Source organism: Haplochromis burtoni, unplaced genomic scaffold, assembly GCF_018398535.1.
Source record: "Haplochromis burtoni strain Fernald_Lab_line unplaced genomic scaffold, NCSU_Asbu1 Contig_19, whole genome shotgun sequence".
Lineage (NCBI taxonomy): Eukaryota > Metazoa > Chordata > Actinopteri > Cichliformes > Cichlidae > Haplochromis > Haplochromis burtoni.
The window spans coordinates 206,989-234,557 of NW_024582380.1; the positions used below are offsets into that span (position 1 = coordinate 206,989).

Below are 27,569 nucleotides of genomic sequence, written 5' to 3' on the forward strand. Positions count from 1 at the left end.
GAGAGAGAGAGAGAGAGAGAGAGAGAGAGAGATAGCGCTTGTGATAAAAATTAAGAAGCAGAGAGAATGTGTGATATGAGTTTATATTTAAGAGAAAAAAAGCTCTGTGTGTGTGTGTGTGTGTGTGTGTGTGTGTGTGTGTGTCCAGCTGTGTATTGATTTTTTTTTTTATTGCGCCAGTTTTGCTGGTTTTGATCTTGTGACTCAACCTTGACTTGGAGTGATCTCTCTTATGCCTCATTCACGCTTGCATTCATTTACAGTATTGACTCTTTTTTTTTCTTTGTTCCTGTTTTCTTCCCAACTAAAAATATCTAAGTTATAAGTAAATCTATAAATGGGGCTTTTTACAAGAGACCCAAACCTACACATAACAGCTGTTATCGCTTTTCCTCTAATTAATTTTTGTTTTTATGTCTCAGACAGAAGTCTGCGTCTTCGAGGTGTGGGACATCCCTTGGCAGGGGACGTCAACCTTGCTCAAACAGAAGTGCCAGCCCAAAGGTCAGTCAGCAGCCAAACAGACTCATCATCCAACATTTAAGATTCACAACCACCCATTATGGAAGTCATATGGTAGACATTTATAGCTGAACACCATAGTTGCGGCTCACTTGGTCTTCTCTTACAGTGCTGTTAAAAAATACACTGATTATCTTATCATCCAAAAACACATCAACAAGTATTTTTTAGACCTTTTTTACCCCCCAAAAAACACAATAAAAGAGTTCAGCATTTCTGTTCTATGATAATAACTTAATCATGATATTTCTGACCACATATAGAGAAAACTCCTTTTAAAATGCATTTATTTCTACTGATTCTCAGTGAACTTTCCTAGCAACCCACATCAGCCAGTCAGGCCATGAGATTTTTTTTTACATGCTTGTTTTACAAAGAGATAAATGAGGTGGAAGGTTGAACAAAAGAGAAATTGACATTTTTGCATTTGATGTTGCAAATATGTTGATTTTATGTTGTTTTTTGTATTTTTGTTGTTTCTTTCTGTCATATTTATCAGCTTGAAAATCGTCCGTGAAAATTGTGAATTGCAGCAACCTGCATGACAGTTTGAATGACTGATTTAAGTGTTAAATACTCTCACACTTCCCATTGTCTTCCTGTGTTTCATTTCTCTTATCAGTTGAATTTGAAGTAGAAGAGAGCAACAAGGTAGAGGATCCATCCACCAGCCAGCCTCTGGAGGTAAAATTAATGTCAGGCTCTACAGCTACAGGCCTGTGGTTTTATCTGCCTGTCTGCTTGTTTGTTTAAACTGTTCTAATCGATTTAGATTTGAGATCGAGGCTTTCTGTCGTTGATTCTGTGTGTGTGTTTGCATTAGGAGTCGGTGGAGCTGCTGGGCCGGTTTAAAGAGTTCATGACTAAGTACAATAAAGTCTACAGCAGTCAGGAGGGTGAGTGACTGAATCTCATTCATACCACGTATGGACATTGTGTCACATTCCTGTCAGAGCTGCAGGTTTTTGAACATGTTTTCATAATGTTCACATTCTTTTTTCATGATAGCGCTTTAGCCTGTATTTGCAGCTGGCACAGTGGACTGTGTTCACAGACAGTGATTGCAGGAAGTGAGCCTGAGCCCGCGCAGTGATTTCCATGATAGAATCATCATGTCTGTTTTTAGTGCAGTGCTGCCTCAGGACTAAAAATCACAGGCATCCAATGCTATTTTTGGTCTTGTCCTTTGTGCTCAGAGATTTCTCCAGATTCTTTAAATCGTTTGATATCCTGTCCCATAGATCATCAGATATTCACAGTCTTCACATTTTTTTGTTAGGGAACATTCTGATATTTTTCCACAATTTGTAGATGTAGTTTTTTGCTGATTGGTGAACCCCAGTCTCTCTAAGATGCTCTTTTTATACCCAGTTAACCCAATTACTTGCAACTTGCAAAATGTATCGCCAACTGTTTTCTTTTAGTACCAATTACTTTTCCAGTCTTTATTTTTTTACTCTGTCCCAACTTTTTTGACACATATTGGTGCCATCAAATTCAAAGTGAAATATTTAATGTCTCAGGTTAAACATCTGATATGTCTCTTCTCTTGTTCGCACTTTAGAAACAAAATTAAATTCAACTGAAAATGAAAAAAATGAAAGGCTTTTAAGCAGAATCTTTTATGAATATGTGCTTTTGACCCTTCACCTTGCAGAAGTGGACCGTCGTTTGCGCATCTTCCACGAGAACCTGAAGACTGCTGAGAAGCTCCAGGCTTTGGACCAAGGTTCAGCTGAGTATGGAGTCACCAAGTTCAGCGACCTCACCGGTACGTAACTGTGAATGCACGTCCACAGTTTCTGATGAGAGAACGTCTCTTCTGCTTTCCACGTGTTGCTTCAGCTTAAGAAAACAAAGTGAAATATCCTTCTGCTTTTCTCCAGAGGAGGAGTTTCGCTCTACATACTTAAACCCACTGCTGAGTCAATGGACTCTCCATCAACCAATGAAACCAGCTACTCCCGCCAAAGGCCCCTCGCCTGACAGCTGGGATTGGAGGGATCATGGAGCTGTCAGTCCTGTTAAGAACCAGGTGCCAACAAACAGAGTTCATTATGGGGCGGTCACCCTAAAGAGCTTGTTAGTAGCGATTAAATTGTACACCGTGCCCACTTTATGCTTATCAGGGTGTGTTTTTTTTCTCCTGCAGGGAATGTGTGGATCTTGCTGGGCATTTTCTGTCATAGGCAACATTGAAGGCCAGTGGTTCCTGAAAAATGGAACGTTGCTGTCACTTTCCGAACAAGGTGACACAGAAAAGTAGCACAGATGATAGAATTAATCAGGGGTTTTCAAATCCAGCATAAAGTCTTGACATGCTTGAGTACTGATTTGTTCTTCACAGAGCTGGTTGACTGTGACGGGCTGGACCAGGCGTGCAGAGGCGGGCTTCCATCAAATGCTTATGAAGCTATTGAGAAGCTGGGTAGAACTAAGATTTTATTCTGTTTAGCAATAAGTAAAAGCAGAGAGATGTTTTTACTGATAACACAAGCAGATTTTTCCTTAAAGTGCTTTCTTATAATCTTTGCCCCTCGTGTGGTTAAGGGGGTCTGGAGACTGAAAGTGACTACTCCTACACCGGGCACAAGCAGAGGTGTGACTTCACCACCGGGAAGGTGGCCGCCTACATCAACAGCTCCGTGGAGCTGCCCAAAGAGGAGAAGGGTGAGCACACAGACAACAGTGGTTTAACTGCATGGACATGTCCATGATTTTTATCTTATTCTAACTGTAGTGAGTCTGTTTGAAACTTGACTCATTTTGATTTATTTTTGTATTTTTTTCCTTCTCAGAGATTGCTGCTTGGCTGGCTGAGAATGGGCCAGTCTCTGTTGCTCTGAATGCTTTTGCAATGCAGGTAGGAGGTTTTTTAAGAAGTTAAATCACTCCTCAAAACAACAAGAAGCAAAGCAGCTCAGTCGTTGCGCAGTGTTTATTTTTAAGAGGATGAATTCTTTTTGTTTTCTTTGTTTTTTAGAGGTACTTGAAGAAGTTTATAGTGTAGTCAAAATCAGAGAAGGGTATCAGTGAGTATGTGATAGATAATAAGTACTGATTTGCAAACAACTGGACACGAATAACTTGAGCTTATTATTTAATATTACTGAAGTATATTTGTGACTAACTAAACAGCTCAGTCTCTAACAATCCTCTCTTTAAAGATGTTTTGGGGTCAGCTTGAAATTAAGATGGAAATGTAAAAGTGAGGTCAGAGGTCAAATGTGATGTGATATTTAGATGCAAACATACTGTGATAGTTAGAATCCCCATTCTATTGTCTTATATAAGAGTTTAAAAAGACATTGTCATTATTAACAATGGCAATCAGAAACTGAGTTTTAAATCCCGCTATACAACATTAATATCACTTTGACCTTCAGATCAGTCTGTTGACCTTGACAAAAAGGTCAGAGTTCAAATGTGACATCATATTTTAAGTCTTTATATAGTATTTTCTATATGTTGACAATACACACTGCACTTGTAAGAGTCATAGTTTCTATGTTATAAGGCTTTTGCTCATTTTTTGTTTGTTTGTTTGTTTGTTTTTACCAATAAACCTTTATATTGAACTTGAAGACTTTGGTAGATGAAAGCTAAATTTTAATAGGTCATTAATGTGACCCCACTCTACAAGCCTACAAAGTTTTACCAGAATGAAACGAACATCAGCTCCTCAGTGGAGGTGTCAACTAGGAGTGGAATAAAAATATCAATAGAATATGTCACGTTGCCTCCTTGTGTAATGTTGGTTTATATGTTACTGATTTATTAAAACATTCCTAACCCCCCCACCAGTTTGACTTATCAGAGTCAGTACTTGGTGGTGGAGCTTATCAAACAGCAAAGTCGTATGTAGATCATTTTCTTGCATGTGTATAATATCATGGGCAGTGTATTGTTACTGTATCATATCAGGAGTGACATATTTCCTGCCCAAATAATAGCAATAATAGCTTCCTACCATGGAAGCACAGCATGAGTGGAGGTCTCTTTTTTTCCTCTTGTACCTTCCCGTTGTTGTGTAGATTTCAGTGTTTTTCTGTAACGCTACCGATCTCCGACTTGTAACCCCGTGTGATGTTTGTGTTATGAGTGTAAGGTTCGGGGGGGGGGTTTCCATCTCGCTGCAGGGCAACCTGCTAGTGACAAATAAAAGCTGTTTCATTCATTCATTCATTCATTCATTACATAAACACAGAAGTAAAACGATGATAAAGCATAATAATCTTAAGATACATGTTATTCTTACATTATCTTGAATATCATTTCATTCCCTCCAGTTTTACAGGAAGGGTATATCTCACCCTCTGAAGATTTTCTGCAACCCCTGGATGATCGACCACGCTGTGCTGTTGGTGGGATACGGAGAACGTAATTATTATTATTTTTTTATCCCATTTTTTTTTTTTGTCTTAAATATTTGCGCAGTTTCTGGAAAGCACAGACACATCTTTTTGCCTCGTTTGTCAACAATGTTTCCCCCCTGTGTTCTCAGGTAAAGGTATTCCCTTCTGGGCCATCAAAAACAGCTGGGGGGAGGATTATGGAGAGCAGGTGAGACAGCACGACCTTTCAGAACACTTATCATTCTAAAAATCTTTCATTTGAAACCAACTACATGACTGAGGATCACCGACATAAAACACCGTTTTCATAATAGAAGTGCTAATCCGTGCACTAGGCTTTACAAAGCTGACTGTTGTTTCATAGCATAATGAAAAAATGAGTTCTGTTCATGTACAGCTGTGAGGGAGTGAGTGTTAATTTGTTTTTTCTCCTTCACACAGGGTTACTACAACCTCTACAGGGGCTCCAATGCATGTGGGATCAACAAGATGTGCTCATCTGCTGTAGTCAACTGAACCCCTAACACCTCCCACACACACACACACACACACACACACACACACACACACACACACACACACAGACAACACACACAGACACACACAGACACACACAACACACACACACACTCATCATCATCATCATCATCATCATGCTACATGCACCACAGCTGTCAACTGACCCCAGCTCCACATCACTTATCCAGAATGCACAAGAGCTCAACACGCACACATGTGAAGTCCTGCTGATGTTTCTTCTCCGTTAGACCAAACCAGTGTTTTACCAGCTCTAATAAAGCTAGCTTTGATGTGATACTGAAACTTTCCAGTAATTTTAAATCAAGATTACATCTGCTTTTTCTGTTAGTCCTGAAGCTTGGTTAAAATGATTAATGTGTTTAAGGTAACAGCTTATAAGTCATCTTTACTTACAGTAACAGAGCCCATGCTCATAGTGGTGAGCTGATGGTATGTGCTTCAAAGAGTTTTTGAAAAACAAGGCTTTGATTCTGAAGTGGTTTACTGCACAAACTCAGTTTAGTGCAATGTTATTGCAATAATAGCTGTATAACAGTGAGAAATGAATGATGGGAGTTGAATTAAAAAAAAGTGTGAAATCCAGTTGTTTGTTATTTTATGATCTACCTATCCATTTTCTTCTGCTTATCCAATTCAGGGTCACTGGGGGGCGCTGGAGCCTATCCCAGCTGCCATGGGGGAGAAATGAGGTAAACCCTGGACAGTCTGTCACAGGGGTAACACAGAGAGACAGGCAACCTTTCACTGGAAATTTAGAATCACTGATTCACCCAAGTGCATGTCTCTGGACTGTGGGAGGAAGCTGGAGAACCCACAGATGCTCAAGAAGAAAATGATGGGTTCAAATCCAGAGCCTTCTTGCAGCAGTGCTAACCACCACACCACTGTGCTGCCCTATTTTATTATAAAGTTTTTCATGTGCACTGAAATTATAAACTGGTTGACAGTACAATTAAAGCATTACTTTTTATAATTTATTTAGTGCATATATAATAACTTTAACCATAAGGCAAAATTAACTTCAAATAACTACAGCGGCCTATAAAGGGAGAAAACATTTTAACCTGTTTATGAGTTTAAATGGTATGTTGGGACGAAGCAGGACAAACACAATGTAGGAAAACACTTTGAACGATAGAGGAGCAACAACGTTCGTGTTCTTGAATGTTCCTTTAATCAAAACAACCTCATTTTCCCACAATGCCAAGGGAAGGTAACGGAACAGCTGGTCTTTAGCAGTAGCTTCTAAAATAAGAAATAAAAGTCGTCGTAAGTTAGTGATATAATCTTACGGTGAATTACAATGCATCCTGAAGTTCATTTACATAAATTTAGTCACATTTTAACCAGTCATTAAAAGGGCTTTTAGCGATAAAATGAACATTTTACACGTATGGAACTTTTATTTTGAAAATATACCCCACTTGACATCGGAAGTGTAACGTTCCCTGTCTTTCCCCGCACCGTGTACTGAAAACAAGAACGCATGTCAGTCCATTTTTTGTGACTGAATATTTCAGGTTCTTTTTGTACACGAACTCATACCTGCTGCTCGGAGACACATTCTGCGTTAAAAAGACAAACAGCCACTCCTGTCTTTCTTTCTTTCAAGGTAGTATTTAACCTGCTAATGTGGAGAAAGCTAATGTTAGCCTTTTCCGCTAAGTTATTATTCGTAAGCAACTACTTACTGTTTAGAAGAAAATTGGCAGAGGAAGTTTAAATTATTAAGGTACACAGAAAGTTTTATAGACGTTTATAAAGAAAAAAATAATAAATTTTGCTGGTAATCACATTAAGCTGACCTTTCAGCGTTGGTTGTTACTGTTAGGTCTAGCCTTTAAATGTGTCTTTAGTTAACTAGAACTTTCGACCCACTCTTTCTTTCTCAGCTGGCGAAGGAACGTGAAGGCTGTCGGTTATAATGTCACAGGCCACTAAACGCAAACACGTTGTCAAGGAGGTTCTTGGAGACTTTGTCACACCCACAGAAAACCAGCAGATCGTAAAGGTAAACTTTGTATAAAGTTCCCTGTATTTCCTACATACTACAACATTCACATTTTAGTAATCAGCAGCATACACTGGATACTTGTGTACTTAGGTACAGATTGGAAGTACAGGTAAGACCCCCATTTAACTCCAGAGCTGCCTTAAAGTGGACATGTAACACTACTTGTAGAAAGGCTTATTTACACTGTGGTGCCCTGCTCAAACCCAAACATTAACGCTAACAAGTGGATTTTTCCTGTTTCAGTGCAGCTAGCCAAACTAATTATTACTAGTAAGCTAACATAAACTAATGTAAATCTGTTAGACGCAACCAAACAACCAACCCATTGATATCATGTTCTATACTGACACAAGATGGCATTAAACTTGTTCTAAAAACTATAAGCAATTATTTCTTAAATCCACCTTCACAGAGAGTGTGACATCTACAGGGCTGGGTAATTTACTGGCCTTTATACAGTAGTGTTTCTTGCCCAATTTAATTCTTCATGGCACAGGTTCAACAAAGTACTGGAAGCATTCCTTTAGTCCATGTTGGCATGATGGCAACACAAAGTTATTGCAGATTTGTCAGCTGCACATCCATAATGTTTACAGTAGACTGAACTCATTGTCACGTTCAAATAACCAGTTTGAGATAATCTGAGCTGTTAACCATCTGTGTACTTGTGTAAGATGAGTGATGCTGTTGTGATGCTTTGGTAAAAGGCTCAAAAGTGTGGCAACCGTTACACTATTAAACCACCACAATCCTGAACTGTTCATACAAGGCAGGATGCTTTCAGGTTGTTTCTGACCCTTCTATCTGAATGATGCAGCAGAGAGGTAAACTCATCTGACCAGGCAACGCCTTCCCAGTGTTCTGTTGTCTTTCTTACATTTCCCACTATCTCTAAAATTAACAACATCCAGTCTCAGAGTGATCCTGAAAAACTAGTTCACGTGTCTAGTTTTAGGCTGGACTATTGTAATTCATTATTATCAGGCTGACCTAAAAACTCACCGAAAAGCCTTCAGTTGATCCAAAACACTGCAATGAGAGTACTGACAGGGACTAGAAAGAGAGAGCAGATTTCTCCCGTATTGGTTTCTCTTCATTGGCTCCCTGTTAAATCCATAATTTAGTTTAAAATCCTTTTCCTTACATAGAGGGTCTTGAATAATTAGGCCCCGTTTCCCCAGTTTCCAGTTTGGATTCAGGAGAAAGATGCCCTCTCTACTTTTAAGACTAGCATTAAAGCTTTCCTTTTCATAAATATAGTTAGGGCTGAATCGGGTGACTGCAATAGATCTAGGCCTCCAGGGGCTTCAAAGTGTTTCTTCCTCACTCAGTGTTTTCACCCACTGTGTTTATACACCACCAGTGAATCATTAGTTATTACTATTCTCTTGATCTCTTCCCCAGTGTCTTTTTCTCTTTCTGCCTCCCCTCGCCCCCGGTTGCAGCAGATGGCTGCTCCTCCCTGAGCCTGGTTTTACTGGTGCTTGCTCAAAGGGGGTCATTTGATTCTTTTCTCTCTATTATTGTAGGGTCTCTACCTTACAATATATGGCACCTTGAGGTGACTTTCCTTGTGATTTGTTGTTATTTAATGTAAATAAAATTGAACTGAATTGTCCAGTTTTGGTGAGCCTGTGCAAATTATAGCCTTAGTTTCCTGTTCTTAGCTGACACCTGACCCAGTGTGGTCTTCTGCGGCTGTAGTCCCTTTACAACAAGGTTTGATATGCTCTGTGTTCAGAGATGCTCTTCTGCACATTGTGGTTGTAACGAGTGGATATTTAACTATTCTCTGTAAATTGTAGTGCTAATTGTGTCTCACATCAGCAGTTTCTGAAAATATTTAGACCAGCTTGCTGACACCAACAACCATGCCACATTCAGTGTCACTTAAATCGCCCTTCTCCCCCATTCTGATGCTCAGTTTTAACTTCCGCAGGTTGTCTTGAACATTTTCACACACCTAAGTCTATTGACCATCCTCTGCAACATTTTACATTAACAAGCAGTTGAACAAGTGCACCTCATAAAGTGGCTGTTGAGTGTATTTTTCTGATTCCATGTTTCCTCTGCTTCTTCACTTTTACAGGTAACTGGGAGCCGTGGTAACAACCTACATGATGCTGTAACAGCTCAGGGTGAGACCTTCTTGGTGAGCATGCCCACCAAGTTCCGCAAGAACATCTGGATCAAGAGAGGTAAGCAATGGAAAGGGAAGTTACGTGTTTAAAAGTTCGAGTAATAATCCAGTGACAGCTGGTGGCAAATATTATTTAGTGGCTTGTGGCACAGACGTTCATGCTGCACCGTGTGTGCTGCTGCCCACAACAAAATTGGGGTGCTTTTTGTGGGCTTACTAGTTAGTTTACACTTTTGATATTTCACTGCACCTTACTTGCTGGAGACTTATCAGCTGCACATCCATAATGTATACAGTACAGTGAACCTCGTTGTCATGGTGTTCATTGCCTTTTCAAAACAAAAGAATAATATATATCGTAGTGCAAACATATAAGTTAGTAATGTGATCTCCCGCTAGCTAGTACTGGTCTAAATAAGACCCCCATTTATGTTCATTCATTTAAATTTCATCTTCTCACTCCAAAGGTGACTATGTGATTGTGGATCCTATTGAAGAAGGAGAGAAGGTGAAGGCAGAGATCAGCTTTATTCTCTACAAGGATCACATTCAATACCTACAAAAACAGAACCTCTGGTAGGTGGGAACACACTGCACAACCTTTACGTTCCTCGATCAGCCTCATTTGTCACATGTTTTGCACTTTTTACATTTTTTTCTTGTCTCCAGGCCAGAGGGCTTTATGGACGAGCATTCGACGCAGGATAAGACAAAGAAAAAGCTGGAAAAGGACGAGGACGAGGATGCTAGCGATTCTGAAGATGACGATAGCGACCTCTTTGTAAACACTAACCGCTGTAACTATCAGTACAGTGAAAGTGAGGAGGAGGAGGACGATAGCGAAGAGGATGAGGACAGGGATCAGGACAAAGAGAAAAGAAGGGAAAATGCCTCATAGCAGCAGCACTGAGGACACGGACAATCAGGAGTTGTGAAACAGATGCGACAGCATGCTCTCCTGTATTGCTGTCATCACTGACTGACGCTATGATGATCTGAAGCAATGGTCCACCTGCAACAGCGCCCTCTGCAGTTCATGTACTGAATGGCTGGGCTCATTCAATGTATTTAGTAATTCCTGCTTGTTTTACAAATCTGTGAGATTAAAATGTATCTGAAATTTAACATGGGATACATTTCTAGTGTTTTTTTCTGATGATAGGTCCATTGCACATCACTGGTACCTTATATAAAAGGGCACACAGTATATTTGTACGATGGCGTTAAATTTATGCAACCTTTTCCATAGAAACCTGTTTAATTTTGCTGCCAAAGAAAATCCAAATGTCCTATTGGTGCTGGATATGGTTCTAAAAATTATTGTATCAGCTTGAGTTACAAATGAAAGCTGTTTTATTTTCATCTTATCCAGCAGCAAAAGTTAATTTGTGAAATGACTGAAAAGCTTTTGAAATGGAATAAATCCCAAGCAGAGTATGCTTATGTCACACTGACTCGATATCTTCCTGTGCATGTCTCCATCTTGCCGGATTCAAGACTTAATCCTGAATGCATTTCATTATTACGCAGTCAAGCAGCCATCTCCTCCGGAAAAGGAGCATATCTGGAAAAAAAACTACAATATATGGATTCTCAGAAATTACATCACAGTGTCGCCAGCGCACAGAAAATTCCTACTGCAAGTGGAACCAGTCCCACGCCTTTTTGGCTGACACATTTCTTCCCCCAAGGTGTGAGAAAACTTCGTCATAACTCACATGACATTGAACAGAAGAGAGATGATTCCTGTCATTACAATTTTGCTCTCACTGAGTAACTGCACAATGAAAGCATCTATGTCGTATTTTGACAAAAATAATTTTAAATAAGAATGTACACTCAGTTTTTTCAAAAGCCCATGAATACCTGAAATGTATCCTACAATAATTATATCAAATAATACATGTAGTGAAACACTGCGCACTAATCTATACATGAATTAAACACTGCAGTTATACACACGGAGCTGTTGAAGGAGCTTTATTGGATTTAACGCTCCACTTTGTGACAGTGCACAAAACTGGAGGAGAACAGACCTGTTTTTCCTCCCTGTCAAGGACGGGAAACACCAACCAACTCCACCTTTGCCTGACGCCTTTAGCCTCAGTGTTTGGATGAATGCCAATCTCTTATTTATCGCCTAAAGTTTAATACTGTAGTCCACTATCAGTTGGATTTTAATTTCACTTGTAATGGGATGAGATTGTTTCAGTCTTGATCATTTATGAACTCAGACATGAAAATCCAGATATATATTACAATAAAACAGATATCACATTTGTTTGGTTTGTTTTGAGCCTTGGCACTGCAAAACTAGCTCAGCTGCTGTAACCTGAAACTCAAATACCTGTTGTCTTGTTTAACTCATTCAATTCAATTCAGTTTTATTTATATGGTACGGTGGCCCTGAGAGGCCGAATGGACTGCAACTTAAGAAAACACCAGCAATAAGAATAATGCTGCAAAAGCACACAAAACACAACGGAAATAGGAAAAAACTGATTTCCTAAAGCACAAGGGAAGTGTTCCTGGGAGACACCTCTGGCAAAACCAGGTTCAGGGGCAGGTAGGTACTCTCATGTACTTCATCTAGCTGTTCAGAAATTACTGACAGCATGATAGCATTTAGCATCAGCTCCAGAGGCGGAGGCAGACATTTGATACACCCGGGGCTTAGCCCTAAAGGGTAGTATGCATGTGGGATTGGGGGGGTTAGAAATGACTGAAAGATTAATAATAATAACAGATTGGATTTATATAGCGCTTTTCAAGGCCACTATTCATTCACTCTCACACACTGGTGGAGGCAGCTACAGTTGTAGCCACAGCTGCCCTGGGGCAGACTGACAGAAGCGAGGCTGCCATATCGCGCCATCAGCCCCTCTGGCCAACACCAGGAGGCGGTAGGGTAAAGTGTCTTGCCCAAGGACACAGCAACCAGGACAGAGAGCCCGGGGATTGAACTGGCGACCTTCCGGTTACAGATGCGCTTCCCAACCCCCTGAGCCACGAACATTTTTTTACTGCACAACATAAATTTAGAGTAAACGTGTTTTGTTTTGGATAAATAAATATTGAAATATCTTTTGAATTAGTTAAATGTCAGAATAAAGAGAGACAGAGCTGTCTATTTTTTATCACTTTCATCAAATTTAGGAGTACATGTACACTAAGTTTATTGTTAATTAATAAGAAAACTCCAGACGATTCCATTCTGAGCTGAAGAAGCTTCTGATAGGTTCGTAGAGTCCATGTGAGTAAACTGGTGGCACAGCTGTGGATGCATATAAGGCAAAACACAGAGCCTGTTTCTGTTGACATGGGAACAATCAAGAGATGTCAACCAAAACACCAGGAACAGAACTGTGGAGCTCCATAAGTGTGGCTCAGTTTGAATACAATTTGGTGCCATTTCAATTAAGAAATACAGACAGTTTCTCTCTTTACTCTAAAGTTAACAAATATGTTTTTTTATTTATCAATCTAAAAAAAATAAACATTTAGTCTGATTTGATGTTACAATTAAAAAAGTGTTTGTGTTTTATCTGAAGAGTTTGTAAATATCTGGTTTCAACTGTATATTTTGAGGTTGCTTGATTGTCAGCACAAAGAGGGAGAGAGAGAACAGAGAGGAGAGAGAGAATGAGGACAGAACAGAGATGAACAAGAGCAGGTGAGACACACATGTTAGTCAAATGGTCGTTTACCAAAAGTATCACCGTATCATAGGTCACTCATGTATCTCGTACCTAGTGTTTCTTTTTAGGTTTGTTATTTTTCAAATTCTATATTTATTAAGTTATGCAGGCTTGTTTGCACAACAAGGCTAAATAATTATATAAACTTTTCTCAATCTAAATAGTGGACTTTGGTAGAATTAAAAAATAAGTGTAGTGCAGGTCTATGATGATTTTTAGTGCTCATTTAGTTCTGATTCTGGTTCTGTCTTGGTTAAATCCTAAGTAGTCCTGATTTTGAACTGTTGTAGTCCTGTTTTAACTCCGGATCAGTTCTGGGTCTGGTTGAATTGGGGTTTAGTCCTCGTGTCTTGATGCAGCCCCTACTTTGGCTACGTTCACACTGCAGGCGAAAGTGCATCAAATCCGATTTTTTGGACCCTATGCGACCCATATCCGATCATGGTATGACAGTGTGAACGGCACAAATCCGATATTTTGAAATCCGATCTGGGTCACTTTCGTATGTGGTACTGATTCCGATACATATCCGATGTTTTAGAAAGCGACTGTGTGAACGGTCATGTCGCATTAAATCCGTCTTTTACGTCAGTGACACAAGACGCCAATTATCAGCTCCGGAGAAGACATCGCAAACGCTTCCTGGCCAATAAGTGTAGATGTTAGTGAAACTGTTGGGAAGACAACGTTGGAGAAACGTTAGCATTTTATTTGTACTGTATAATCTGCAGATTCTGACAGAAATCTGCAACTATCCTTTGAAGCACCGCTCCTCTAAAACAACAATAAGGATAATTATTAGGTTATCTACATTATTTTGTAAATAACAAAACTTAAAGCAAAAACTGGGAAACGTAAAGTCCGAAGTCTTTATACTAAGGGCCATCAGTCAAACAATATTGTTTGCTCTGGGTCTAAACAGAGCGCGTTGTGTGTGAAGTCTTCTTTTGCGCATGCGGGCCGCTTTGAGCGTTCACACTAGAGCGCGTTTGCTGTCGCATTTTATTTGTAGTGTGAACGAGAAGACAAAAAATCGGATTTGATCAAAAATCGGAATTGAGCATTAAGACCTGCAGTGTGAACGTAGCCTTAGTGTCTGAGCTGGTTCATACCAATATTAGTGGGGATTTACGCACAGTCGTAAATTCCCACAGTGCACTATGTGCTTCGAATATTGTGTGTAGTTTTTGTTTTATACAGTGCTGTTTGTGAGACAATGACCCCACCTCATTCCCTCATACTTATCCATTTTGCAGGCATTCAAACTTTGTATTATTGCATGCTTAAAGTAAGCAAGTAGTCAAAGTTTAACAAACCAGTCTGCAAGGTATTTTAATTTCATAGTACAAACAGGAGCATGAAAGAAATGAAAAAAGATATTTAAAAATAATGTAATGCTTTGCAAATTATTATTAAAGTGCTAGTCATTCACATTATTCAGTGTTTTAAATATAAGTAAGGAACATAGACTTATGAAGTGAAAAAATAAATAGTAGACACAGTGACTGTATGTTTGTAAGTTTTCTCCCCAACAAACACAACAATGTCAACGAAACGTTTTACACCATCAAACGCACCTGCGGTAGCACCCAAAGGCAGAGGACGATGCTATTGCTAACCATCGCACAAAATGTTGGACTTCTGGACATGCTAAAGGAAGGTAGAAGTTACCGTATTTTTTGGATTATGAGGCACATTTAGCGAAACAAAATCCCGTGTTCTGGACCTGAAAACAGGGTTTGATCTTTGGTTTCATTCTATGATACTGGACTTATTTTTCTACGAAGGTTTGAACTTTGAGAGTGTTTAAACTAGAGAGAAAAGTGTGAAAATGTCCATGCCTGTCTGAGAAAAGTGTATAAACTGTGTAGGGAGGGGTTTTACAGCCTTAAAACATCTATACTAATTGTAAAAAAAAAAAAAAAAGTTGGCTACTTCGTGGATTTCACCTATCACGGGTTATTTTTAGAAAGTAACTCCCGTGATAAACAAGGGACCGCTGTAAAGCTCTTTGTTGGACTGGTGCGAAGGGCCTGCAGGTGCTCATGGTCAGTGTTAGGTTACATCAAGTGTAGCAAGTACTGAATTTGAAGTTAGCCTAATGACACTTGGAATAATTAACCGAATTCTAACTTTAGTGTAGAGGATAGACATCAGTGAAGATAGCTTGTGAAACTGTTTACATCTTGTTGAATCCGGTTGTGTAAATCCACAATGCTATGCTATGTGGATTTCCACAATGGATTTCCACAATCCACAATGCTATGCTTTCCCTATGCTGAGCCACTACACATAAATTACGGTTACTCCTGAGTGTCCCATTTTACTGTTTAGGTGTGGAGGCAAAGTCACCCTCTACAATGTAGGCAACAAAATGGTTATTTTTAAAAACAACAGAATGAAGCTGTCATGGGAATTAGAATTTAGATTGGAATAGTATTTGCCTTCTCATGTACTAATATTGTTTTATATTATATTAATGTAGGACAAGGTTCGGATACCTTTTTACAAAAATGGTTATTAGAATTTTCCTTAAAGGAGTTCCTTTACATTTCCAAGCCTGTACTTTTTCCACTTAACCTTTACTGCAATCCTGTTATTCTTTATATGCAGTTTTTATGTCTCAGTGACCACTGAACTTAAACAACATATCTGCCCGTATAGCTTGCCCAGAGGCATTTCAAGGTGGCTACAAAGTGCTGGGGGTTATTTTGTTTTTCTCCTTCTCTTCAACTCTCAGAGGCACATGTCGACATTGTGCCTGTGTCTCTTTCAAGTCAGCCCAAAGTTTCATCACCTGTTTGGGGCTTCGCTTGTGGATTGCTAAGATGGTGTGGTACGAACACGGGTCTTTCCCTTCATTTTTGGGGAAGTCAAACATGAGGAAGGCGTGGTTGTGCGTGGGGAAGGCATTGAGCCGAACCATGCACATCCCTACGTACACGTCATCGATGGGGAACAGGTGAACTCTTTTAGAAATTAAGTGCAGACGTCTGGTCAACTGACCCGAGTACACCAACCCTCCCCCGCCTGCATACGCGGGGTATAACCCTTTGTAGAAGCTGTGTGGGATAAAGTACTTTGAGATGTTGACTCGGTTGGGTGAAGCTGCTCCTATGACGTCCCCAAACACGAAGTTGTGCATGTTCTTCTTCACATGCGGCTTCTCCATCTGGATCTGGAGGTAGGTTATCAGTTTTGGTGTGTTGACAAAGATGTCATCATCTCCTTTGAAGACAAAGTGGGTCTGCTTGCAAGAGTGTGAGAACCAGCTCCAGAAGAGCACATCCTTCAAGGTGAGATTGAAAAATGTATCCTCAAAGTCCCACTGCAGAATATCTCCATAGAGCGTACTCTCCAACTTGAGTAACGCAGACACATCCACACCCGGTTCTTTGGTGTTTTGCTTGCCCAGCAGGAACACCCTGCGGACATAGGCTCCACCATTATCTCTGCCACTGCCATTTATCTTCTGTCCTGCCACCCATCCCACCTGGCCCCAGGTCTGCCGAATAGCCTGTCGGTTGTTGAAGTTATCCAGTGTTGTTTTGATGGCGAAGAGAATCAGAGGGTCCTCCCGCTCGTCTTTTCCCTGAGCTCCACATTCTCCACCTGGCTGGAGGAGAACCGGGTAGTCTCTTGTCTGCATGTACTTGGTGAAGTCTTGCACCTGTTGTGGTAGCTCGTCAACATTATATGTCATGTTGTTGAGTCTGCGAACTGCAGAGAAACTCTTCTTCAGCAGGAAATCATCAAAGCTGATATTCTTCATTAATCCCTTGGCTTCGTGGGGGTGCAGGATGGGGTTAAATTGACGGTCAACGACCAGCTGGAGCTGGTTCCAAAAAGCCTTTTTCTGACATTGGTTCTCCCAGAAAATTTTAGGGAGTGAGACGAAGATCTTATTTCTTAAAATTCCATTGGCCACAAAATGAGAACTCTTTGGCATGATTTCACTCGCTGGTGCTGTCATGCTCCTCATGCTCATGCACACCGTGAGACCAACGTAGACAAAGAGCAGGGCCAGGAAGATGCAAGGCGTGCACACACAGATTAACACCCTGTGCCAGCGAAAGTAACACCGTGCCATTCAGCTGCAAATACACAAACAGCAATTTACACTGAAGAAATCTGACATCTGACAATTTCTGAGTTTCAAAATATAAAACAATTATTAAATGTACAATAGCGAATTTATGTGTATCTGGATCGAGAGGCAAAGCTGTGCAGAGAAATGAAGTGAAGAAGCATGATGAGGAAATGGAAGATTTGCAAAAGAGAGATGAACTAAGATCATATGTAACAGTGATCTCACAAACGAGTGCGTAAAATAGATTGTAGCTGAGTTCTTTTTGATCACATGATGATTAACAGCCAGTATAATTGGCTCATTTGGCATGTAAGCATTGAGATGCAAAGCAATTTTTTTCTGGTCATTTCAAAGCCATGCGCAATCTTGACTCCACCAATCAAAAACCATGTGCTTTGATTGAAATTTAGTAGTGTGGTTTTTAGCAGATAATTATCACAAGTTCAAAAGGAACATTTATTTAGAGTTAAATTTAGTCATACTTTGAGGTATGAAAAAGAGTTAAGCACATTTTTATTAGCAGATAAACAAACGCAGTCTACAAATTCCTTGTGTTAACAAGAAACTGAAAAGATGATGTCATTTTAAAAAACTTACCTTCTTAGGTCTAAATCAGTGACAGCCCAAACTTCACTATTCCTAACTCTAACTCCTATTCTGACCCGAGCCAATAAGAATATGTCATTTTTGGCTTTTATTATATTGTTTTCCCATTGAGGGTAGAAAGAAAATCATAATTTTAACAAACAAACATAAAAAAAATCACAGTTTTTCTAAAAATTCTGTTTTGGTCTCTTCCCAAATATAGAGGTTAGGGTTACCATGACTTCAACCCTAAAAGGTTTAATGAAGCTGTTGATGTCAGCAGTTTTCTTTGCTTACCTGTTTTTAATGAAGGCTTTCTATTTCACGGAATAATCACATAGTTGTTGTTATCTAGTTGAGGAGCGTTGTCCAGCACAGTTTTGTCTCATTTAGTCTGAGTAAACTCTCTACTCAAGAATTAAAGATAAAATACAGTGAGTCAGTCTATCAGGAAGGTTTCCTCTGTAGCTGAAGCTCCTCCTTTGAGCCCTCTGGCTGAGGAGGCTGCTTCGGGTTCTGCCGAGAAGCATGGATACACCCACTTGTGAAACAAAGAGAAATTCCACCCACAAACAATGGGAAACACATCAATGTGTTTCATAAGAAATGAAGACGATACAAAACTAATAACATTTATCAGTGACTCAGCTGTTGGTGTCACTACCCCAGAATCACAGAGAAGATACCATGTAAAACATATCAGTGTGGGTATGAAACTTCACTAGTTCATTCAGTTCATCTTGTGCATATGAATAACCAGACATCAGTTTGGAAACAGAACTTCCTTCTGTGCCGCCCTACATCTCCACTTAATCTTTTCTTTTTTAGCAGCTTAATTATGACTTCATCACCTGGCAATCTTTTCATGGGCAGATTCCTGTGATCCGCACACCTATCAGGTCAGACAAGAACTCTGATTAAAAACGGTTGCATTTAAATAATGTGGTGTGTCTGCAATCCTGACACTAAGGTGTTACAACAGTTGTCATGGAAAACAAGTGTGAATCAGTTTGGGAAAACCCTAAGACAACAATCACCAACCAATCTTACCTAAACGCTCCCTCCTCAGTGTTTGTAGCAGTTTGGAGGCATAAACTGTGGCTCCTCTCTGTCTTACATCCCTACATGTACATAGTAGCAAATTATATCTGTTTCTTTGTGTGAAAATGTGTGTCATCACCATCAACATGAATCTGAATCAAAATACCTGTTTATCTGAACATCCCAGCCGGGCTCACAGCTCTTAAGCCAAAGAGCTCACAAATCAAGGTTGTTTTGTAATATTCTAGATAATATTCTTATAAAGAGTGCATATTTTCCTTTTTATTCCTTCCCTTGTTATCTCTAATCCCGTAGAAACCTCTGCAGAATTGTGACACATTGTGCCTCAAGTATTTGAAGTATTTAGGCAAAGTCTTACAAACAGTTTCAGCTGCAGCTAAGAGTACAAATGGTTGTAAATGTGTGCTGTATGTTAGTGTTAGGACCCTTTGGTCCACAGTAAGTAACTTTTGGTTCCCGGCTTCCAAACGTTTCAGAAACCTAGCTTGTTCTCGATCAACTGTAAATTAGATAATAATGGACATTATTAGTTGTTCATGTCATAATGTGGGCTGTGAATAGTGTCGGCATACCTGATTAATTAAAAACTGAGAGCTTAAATACACAATAATCATCTGATGTTCTGGTAACAGACTGAAGATGTGATCGTTTAGCTCCTTGCTCCTTTAGAACAGTTAAACCTTTAGTAGTAATGAAAACTTTCCTTACTATTACAGTTGTGGATGCACGTGGTTAAAGTTTCAAAGAATGTGGTCAGTGTTTGTGTGTAAGTAATCTCTGTGAGTTGAAAGGTCCAACTGCTCCAAACCCTGTTTCCAGCTATTTTCTTTCCTGCCCTAGGCTTCAGATGACCTCAGTGAGAGTGGATATGCTTCTGATCATCTCAAACCTTCTGCTTGTTAAAGAGGAAATCACGCAGTATTTCAGTTACAAAGATGACAGGACTGTTTCAAAAATGGTAGGAATAAAGTTTTATTTTTCATATGAAGGGGTGTTTTGGATTTTTCTTCTTTTACAAGTAGTATGTTTTTGATAAAACTTGCAAAAAATCTTCTAGCATATTCCAAGAATGATGGACATGAAGAGAAGGGGATTTATTGCTGAATGTTAAAATGAGGACACGTTTTTTATTTCATTTTATTATTGTTATTATTATTTTTTTTTTCACCGAGTGGAAAAAAAAGATTTGCTTGCTGCTTTTTCCATGCACCCAACTACCAGTACCACTAGGACATGCAGGGGATTTGGGGTTGAGAGGAGGGGAGGAAGATGAGGAGTAGGAGGAGGAAAAAGTAGGTTGGTAGGTAAAAAAGACAAACTGCTTGACAAACAAACATGAGAGGGGCTGTGTGAGTTTGTCTGTGTATGCACGGTTTTGTGTGTCTGTGTGCTCAGTGTGTGTGCTTCATTGTGGATATGGATGTACGTGCGTGAGAGAAGTACGTGTGTTCGTAAAAAAGGTGGGTGGGAAGCGCGGGGGAGGGGTGGGGTGGGGTCGAGGAGAAAGAGGGTGGGGTTGTCAACAATTCGACTAGCTCTAGAAGCACACTATCCTCACTTGCAGTAATTTCAAATCGTTTGCAAATCCCAGATTGATTACAGTGATAGTAAGACAAAACTAGCCAGACCACTGGGCCGTGAACCCAAATTGTATTTTCATATCATACGATTCCCCCTAAATCTGAGGGATAATTTCTATATCTGTGATCCATGCATTGCCTGTGTGGGGGGGAAAAGAAAGAAAACAAAACTCTACATATTGGAAATGAAGTCTAATCGGGACACATTGTATCTAACACAGTATCATTTTCCTCAGTGAACTTCAAAGGGTCTCTCTAAGGGTCTCAGAACCTGATGTACATCTGCAGTGGAAGAGTTTCTGACATGATCGGACTACTGGTAGTGTGCTGTTTGGTTTTACTCACTGGACTTAACTTTGTCTGCTATTTGCTTCTGTAGGAGGGCGAGGAAGACGTGACGGTGAGGTTGCGATGTGGTGGGTGGAAGGGGCAGACGGAGACACACATAACAGATCATTCAGTCAGTCAGTGTGACCAAGCAAATAAAGTTCAGTTGATAAAAGGTATAGGAATGCAAATCAAGGATGCAGTAATCAGGATTATCATATACAACTGTGTGAGCTAACTAAAAAGGTAGAATCAGCCTCGGAAACTCTCTTCCCAGCAATGTGAACCCGCACATGGTGCTTCTTCCCGATCGGAGCAGCACCGTCACTAGTGTGGCAAAATGTGAGCCCATGTAGCTTTCGGTGGGATATCCTTTTTTAAAAAGAAAACAAACACATTTTTTTTTAAAAGGAAAAAGAGCGAAAATGGGAAACCCAGAGGGAAATCCACCTTTCAGTGGTGGGGGCAGAATTCCAAGGTTACGCCCCTGCATCAGAGCGCAAACAGATGCCGTCTCTGCACAACTTCATCTTTTTAACACGGCTACACACATGCTCACTTAAACGCACACATAACTTCTTGAAGTTAAAGAAAAAAGTAACTGAATCCGCCTACTGATTCCAAAAGTTTAATCAAACGCGTTGGTTACCGTCCTTTAGCCACAAGTAAGCGCGAGAAACCTGATAGATGGCGAAAAGAAGGGGAGTGAGGGGATGTCGATCTGACCTGCGAACTGAACTGTGACTGAGATGACGTGCGTTCTCTGCTTTGAGTCTTTTTGGCTGTGATGTGATGGGGAAGTCCTGAGACACAGTGCGGCTCTAAGCTGCTGGCATAGGAAACGAGCGGGCTAGGCAGTCCACGGGAGGCCAGAGTCAGGCTGGATTACAACTGGATTGGTTAGGTTCGGTTTGGATCGGCAGCTCCCTGGCCAATGACTGCTCACGGAGGGAGGTTCTTACAGTGCAATGGAGCTTCTGGCAGCGTGAGGATCGATGGAGAGGAGCGTGACAGTCAAACAACAGAGATCACACCCTCCACGGTGAACAGAGGCGCCAACCGAATGAGGCTTCATGAGGCGTGCAGAATGGATACAGGCACGCACACACACACACACACACACACACACACACAGTACACGCACACTACAACCACCACCAATGTCATGGCAGCACCCTGAATACCTACACGAGGAATCTGGAGTCACTTTCCCTCGACAACTCCCCAACGTTCCTGCTTTTACAGAAATAACAAGAAATGACTGACAGGCAGCGAACGAGGACATAAATGACCGATGTGTGTTCATCCGAGGAAACTACCCTACACATCTTGGTTGCGTCAGTGACTAAATGTCCCTGTGAAACGAGCGCATCGCGTGGGTCATACTCATGTAAACAGACACCTTTTACACAGGAGGAATCAATATTGCATGATGACATAATCAGATCACAGTTCAAAAAGAGGAAGATCCCAAATCAGAGAAACAAACCAAAGCAAAAGGAAGGAAGAGGGTTGGTCTCTATAAAAACGAGGAGTCTTTATAAGAAAGGCTACAAAAACTCAATGGGACCTCCGACTTCAGCATACAGCAAAAGGCACCACAATATTATTCTATTTATCTAACTTGTGAAAAAATTGGCACGTAATTCTCTTATTTTTTTCATCTCTCATAATGCTGTAAATCAAAAAACTTTACATATAAATATCCCCTCCCCCCCGTTATAAAAAAAGTCTTTGCTGTTAGCTAGTAGACAATTTTTGCTGAAATGAAAATAAATATTTCATTTGTTTAGAATATCTGTCTGTTATACAAAATAAAAATATTTCTCCTAGGTGCAGGTCTCTAGTCCACGGGTTGTGTGTAAGAGGAAGGGGAGTGTGTGAAGTGGAGAGGGCGGGAGGTGGCGGGGGTGTAATGGTGGGCGTCGGAGGGAGGTTAAGTCTTAAAGGGGCATGTTGTCGGCCTTGGAGCGCTGCGACTGGGAGCCGCGGCTCTGCCCGTTGCTGCGCGTCCCTGGCCGACTCAGCCCGCGGTGAGTCCGTGTGTCTGCACCGGATGACGAACGGAAACCCGGGACATTTAGAGGCGGGTCCATGTTCATGTTCTGCATACTGAGGAAAGGCGTGCTCTCCCCGTGACCATCCTCTTCCTCCTCGTCCTCTTCCTCCTCTTCTGACTGGCTGAAGCTCTGTGAGCTGTAGTCCCGTAAACCCGCCGAGCGCTGTGAGATATGTCCGTTGAGTCGGTTGCGTCGCGGGCGACGCCGGCTTCTGATGGGTTCCCGTGAAGAGGCGTACTCCTGTGTGGTCTCATAAGCCTCGTCATCAGGGAGCCGGTACGGGCTGGACGGTAGACTTCCTGTGCTCTCTGTCAAGTAGGGTCGTCGAGGACGTCGGGGCTGCCTGTATAAACTTCCATCCTGAAACAGAGAAAACGCAGATTTCTTAGAATGGCTGAAAAAATTTATTGACCCACTGGTGTGTTGGTCTGCCTATGCATACAAGAGAAGGCGATCCTGCTGTGAAGCCTTCAACTGAGCACACTTCACCATGTATATCAAGAGACTGCATGCTCACATGGTAGCAGCTTGCTAATCACAAGGTGGATTTGGCCTAAAACTTACACTTCAATATCCTCCCGATTTACTCACCTGGGGACCATAATTTACAACATTAAGCATTAAGTTAATGTTGTATTTTACAAGACGTAATTTTAGCAACTGAGATCATAAAGCTATAAGAAAGTTGTTTAATGATGTCATAAATCAGGAAAGATGAAGCCCCTTTTTCTTTGTACACTTCTGTTTGTAACCAGTCACCCCCTGCTGGCAATTAGAAAAAAAAAATACAGGTTTAAGGCACTTCAGGCCCTTTGGCTTTCAATCCAGTTCAGTTAATATAGCACAAAATCACAATAACAGCTGCCTCGAGGCATTTTATATTGTAAGGTAAAGACCATACAATATTATGAGGAAAACACCAACAATCAGCAGGGCCCCTTTGAGGAAGCACTTGGTGACAGTGGGAAGAAAAAACTCCCTTTTAACCAGAGCCAGGCTCAGCCGTCTTCTATGTCAAAGCCATCTGTTTATTACATCAATCTTTTGGTGACTTTTGGACATTAGGCAGCAGTTACTGTTTGTGTGCTAGTTTTGTGATGCTATTCTGTCCGTGCCACAGCAAAAACCATTATATTTCACAATAACCCCACAGAAGGTTGAATGCGACTTCACAAGCCTTGGCTCGGCTTTGTTGTCAGCAGTATCGGTGCACAGAAAGTAAAGAAAGACACCTCTGTACAGCCTGCATTTAAACACATGCTGTAGAGAGAGAATATGTTAGTCATGGTGGCTTGTTTACTTCTGGTAAAATCAATTATACATATGGTTTGTGCTGAACATGCAAACATTATAAGGAAAATGAACTTGGGGACAGTGAATGCCCACACAGAGACTGCAGGTTACATGCTAAGTTCTTCTTATAACTAACAGATTTTTTTTTTTAAAACAAAGAATTTTTTATATCTTCAATAACAGTAAAGCTGGGGGGAACAGACATGTGCTTTTGATATAGGCTATATATTGTATATAGGCTTACGTACATCGGGGCACCGTAACAGCGGTTGGTCATCGTCTCTGTGGTAGGCGGCAGCAGCAGGTGGAAGGGAGAGGGCGTGGCTTGTGTTGGGCGAGGTGATCTGAAAAGTGGGAACCTGGGGAGGCAGCGGGGGGTAGTGGAACTCCACTGGAGACAGGCGTGCTGGCGTGGTCAGTGCAGACACATACCTGGATGAGGTTAGAAAAACACAAAAAATAACCACAACTGTGTGCATTTTTACCTCTAACAGATGCTCATATCTGGTGAACACAATGTTCTCACTTTAACAATGCACTTAGTAAGTGTGCACTCCTGCATTATTGAGGCGCTCAGCTGCACCATCGGTTTAATCATGATATTTTGAAAGAGGTCACACATCTGTCTGTTCCCTGAAAAGCACCATAACACACACAAAAACCAACCCTCATTGTGATCTGTAAGTCTTTGAACTATGGAAGGAAAAAACTTCAAACAGAAACAACAGAAGCAACCAACTGGCTCAGGTCCCCCCATTATGTGCCAACAAACCTGCTTAGTCAATCACAAGAGTATAAAAGACATTACTGCTCATGTGCATTCACTCCAACAAGAACTGAATGACTCCTGCCGCTCACTGAATTCAGCTTTACTTGTGCATCCGTGTCCCATATTCTGAAATACTACTTATTTATTATTATGCAGTATTAACATCCATCCATTCATTTTCTTCCGACCAAATGAAGGTCATGGGGAAGCTTGAGCCTACTTCAGCTGTGATAGGGAGAAGAATGAGGTCCACCCTGGACTGGTCACCAGTCTATAGCAGAGCTAAAGCTGGTTTTATGGTCGAGCAGAGGTAGTGTGCTCGCTGTCCGCTCTAGTCCAGAGATAAACCCGTCTGTCTGAAGTGAGCTCTGTTGTCAGATAGAGGCAGTGTAAGTGTGTGGTATGACGAGCCTTGGGCCACTCTTGCTTGTACTGTTGTTGATCCATGAGCCAGACGCGGAGGAGAGAAGTTATAATATGCAAAGAGCTGAAGTGCAACTGAGTGTTAAATACAATGAGAAGTGTCACTGCAGCCTCAGTCTGTGCTTTTCATGTTGTAGTTTTTGATCTTTGAACTTTTTTCAGGGTTCTCCTGTTCCGATGAACTCTGCTGTCGCCCCGTTTCTCTTCTCTTTACAAAGTCATGGGTGAAAAAAATAAATAAAAGATGTCACACCTGTGTATCAAAACTAGGTGAGTAGAATCACCTAAACAAAAACAAACATATAATAATAATAATAATAATAATAATAATAATAATAATAATAATAATAATAATAATAATAATAACAACAACAACAACAACAATAATAATAATAATAATAATAATAATAATAATAACAATAACAATAATAATTGAATTGAATGTAATTGCCTTCACCACTGCTATATCTTTTTACACATTATTATTAACAGTGTCTGGGTGATATAGTTCTTAAAAAGACTAAAAAAAGAAAGTCCTAGCAATTAATTGCCACTTGGTGTCGCCAGAGAGTAAAGGGCCTACTGTAGCAAGAAGCACAGCCAAGAAAAAGTGTTTAAGAGCCACTGAGCAAGTTCCTTCTCCCTCCAAACCACAGTGCCCACCATTTCCACTTTCTCTACCTGTCACTGTGAGGTGAGTCTCTTAGAGAATCGTAGGAGTCCCCGTACTGCATTCCCGGTCCCGACGCATCCGTACAGCCCCAGTGGGCGGCCCTCCTCGCCATGCATGCTGGGCTGCTGCACTTACTGGTTCCCACAGAGCTGGAGAGCCCACCTGACTGGCAGTCTGAGTTCATACTCTCTGTTCGCTCCATGCTCCACGTGTGCTCCTCGTGTCTGCAGGACGAGTTTAGAAGGTTATGACAGCAGCGGGGAGGAAGGGGGATACTAAGGGAGACTGAAGTTAATACACTGATCCCAACGACATTCAACAGTCAGCTGTGTTAAGCATGAAAACAGAGCATCAGGACTCGTTTGTGTTGTGTTCAAGGTGGTTAAAGCTACCTCGTGTAGCTGCTGTACTTTGTTGTGCAGATATGTGCTTGCTGTGTACTGAAAGCTATTCATAGCAGATGGAGTGGATGTTATTATAGTGATCTAGCAGGCACGCCAAGCTAGGCCAAAGCAGCAGGCAGTACCACAGATAAGGGGCACGGGGTGTGCCCAGTGGCTGTGGTTGCAGTTAGAGCTCAGTTAATGAGTTATTACTCTGCCCTCTGGTGGTGAAGTGACTAATCAATCTGCAACTATGGAGAATCTTTTCTGTTTTAGCTGCAATTTGCTTAGTTAGCTCTAGCAATATAAGGTCACACAGACAGTTTATATTGTATTTTATATACCTGTATTGTGAAGCTTATCTTCACAATACTTTTAAGCTTGAGGGCGAGAGCTCAAAGTGGCACAAGTTGATATCCTATGACTTCTGTAAATTTAAAGAAAAAACATTTTGTTTTTCCCTTTGTTACCTTTGCTGCATTCGTTCGTATTATATTGTATTATATTCAGGAAATTATTTACTTTAAAAGTAAAATTTGAAGTGAAACTGACCGTATTAACTATACAACACAGACCGTGATTTCTGCAAATCCTCGGAAAACATTGCATATAAGATTCTTATCAGGTCCTGTTGGTACTGTGGGTACGAGGTAATAAAGGAGTAAAACCTTTCAGTATGTGCATAAGTAATGAGTACCTTCAGAATATTTTGAAGGACAGGAGAAACAAATTACACTGTATTCGTAAGTACTTGGTACATGCACATCCTGCAGTTCCTTACAGAGCTTAACAATTTTATCATAAAAAAAGAAAACACAAATATTTTTGAAATCTGTCAAAAACCTGTGAAAAAATACAATTTTTATACCCAAACTTTGACACTTAAATCAGAAAATAAATCAAACGCGACATTCAACCACTAAAACTCATTTTTCTGTTAAGTAGGAACAATTGCATATATCTGTAATTTGGTATCTTAATCTTAAAAATAAAATGTGCTTCTCCTCATTTACTGTAAAACAGTCAATCTTGAAATTCATGGATAACAACAATAA

At 40.6% G+C, this 27,569-nt stretch overlaps 4 protein-coding genes across 5 annotated transcripts in view; 2 read left to right on the top strand and 2 right to left on the bottom strand.

The window, feature by feature from the left end:
• ctsf (cathepsin F) overlaps nt 1-5,999 on the top strand; it is a 7,226-nt gene extending 1,227 nt beyond the window's left edge. Inside the window, exons 3-14 of the mRNA XM_042218438.1 lie at nt 423-504; nt 1,145-1,206; nt 1,346-1,418; nt 2,180-2,293; nt 2,409-2,557; nt 2,675-2,771; nt 2,870-2,950; nt 3,073-3,192; nt 3,321-3,385; nt 4,812-4,902; nt 5,027-5,085; nt 5,319-5,999. Of these exons, the coding sequence (XP_042074372.1) occupies nt 423-504; nt 1,145-1,206; nt 1,346-1,418; nt 2,180-2,293; nt 2,409-2,557; nt 2,675-2,771; nt 2,870-2,950; nt 3,073-3,192; nt 3,321-3,385; nt 4,812-4,902; nt 5,027-5,085; nt 5,319-5,393 (1,068 nt within the window). The 3' untranslated portion in view covers nt 5,394-5,999. The remainder of the gene's footprint in view (nt 1-422; nt 505-1,144; nt 1,207-1,345; nt 1,419-2,179; nt 2,294-2,408; nt 2,558-2,674; nt 2,772-2,869; nt 2,951-3,072; nt 3,193-3,320; nt 3,386-4,811; nt 4,903-5,026; nt 5,086-5,318) is intronic.
• Nucleotides 6,000-6,846: 847 nt separating this feature from the next.
• eif1ad (eukaryotic translation initiation factor 1A domain containing) lies at nt 6,847-12,137 on the top strand. The gene is made up of 5 exons (XM_005916622.3): nt 6,847-7,029; nt 7,310-7,428; nt 9,521-9,629; nt 10,039-10,147; nt 10,241-12,137. Exons 2-5 carry the CDS (start codon nt 7,342-7,344, stop codon nt 10,467-10,469), a joined length of 534 nt encoding a protein of 177 aa, XP_005916684.1. The 5' UTR covers nt 6,847-7,029; nt 7,310-7,341; the 3' UTR covers nt 10,470-12,137.
• Nucleotides 12,138-15,160: 3,023 nt separating this feature from the next.
• LOC102290152 (N-acetyllactosaminide beta-1,3-N-acetylglucosaminyltransferase 2) lies at nt 15,161-18,502 on the bottom strand. Its single transcript, XM_005916621.3, has 2 exons — nt 18,242-18,502; nt 15,161-17,363 (listed from the first exon to the last, which is right to left on the bottom strand). Exon 2 carries the CDS (start codon nt 17,357-17,359, stop codon nt 15,959-15,961), a length of 1,401 nt encoding a protein of 466 aa, XP_005916683.1. The 5' UTR covers nt 17,360-17,363; nt 18,242-18,502; the 3' UTR covers nt 15,161-15,958.
• A 778-nt stretch (nt 18,503-19,280) lies between these two features.
• nrg2b (neuregulin 2b) overlaps nt 19,281-27,569 on the bottom strand; it is a 68,143-nt gene continuing 59,854 nt past the window's right edge. For both annotated transcript variants that reach the window (XM_005916618.2, XM_005916619.2), the window contains 3 exons: nt 26,140-26,355; nt 24,515-24,698; nt 19,281-23,333 (listed from right to left, as the gene is read on the bottom strand). In XM_005916618.2, the coding sequence (XP_005916680.1) occupies nt 22,857-23,333; nt 24,515-24,698; nt 26,140-26,355 (877 nt within the window). In that variant the 3' untranslated portion in view covers nt 19,281-22,856. The remainder of the gene's footprint in view (nt 23,334-24,514; nt 24,699-26,139; nt 26,356-27,569) is intronic.

What these genes read in the sequence shown, in the direction of transcription:
- eif1ad (XM_005916622.3), top strand. Translation starts at nt 7,342, where the DNA reads ATGTCACAGGCCACTAAACGCAAACACGTTGTCAAGGAGGTTCTTGGA. An exon ending in AAAACCAGCAGATCGTAAAG is followed by an intron (nt 7,429 to 9,520) that starts GTAAACTTTGTA and finishes TCACTTTTACAG; the next exon opens with GTAACTGGGAGCCGTGGTAA. An exon ending in GAACATCTGGATCAAGAGAG is followed by an intron (nt 9,630 to 10,038) that starts GTAAGCAATGGA and finishes CTCACTCCAAAG; the next exon opens with GTGACTATGTGATTGTGGAT.
- LOC102290152 (XM_005916621.3), bottom strand. Translation starts at nt 17,359, where the DNA reads ATGGCACGGTGTTACTTTCGCTGGCACAGGGTGTTAATCTGTGTGTGC.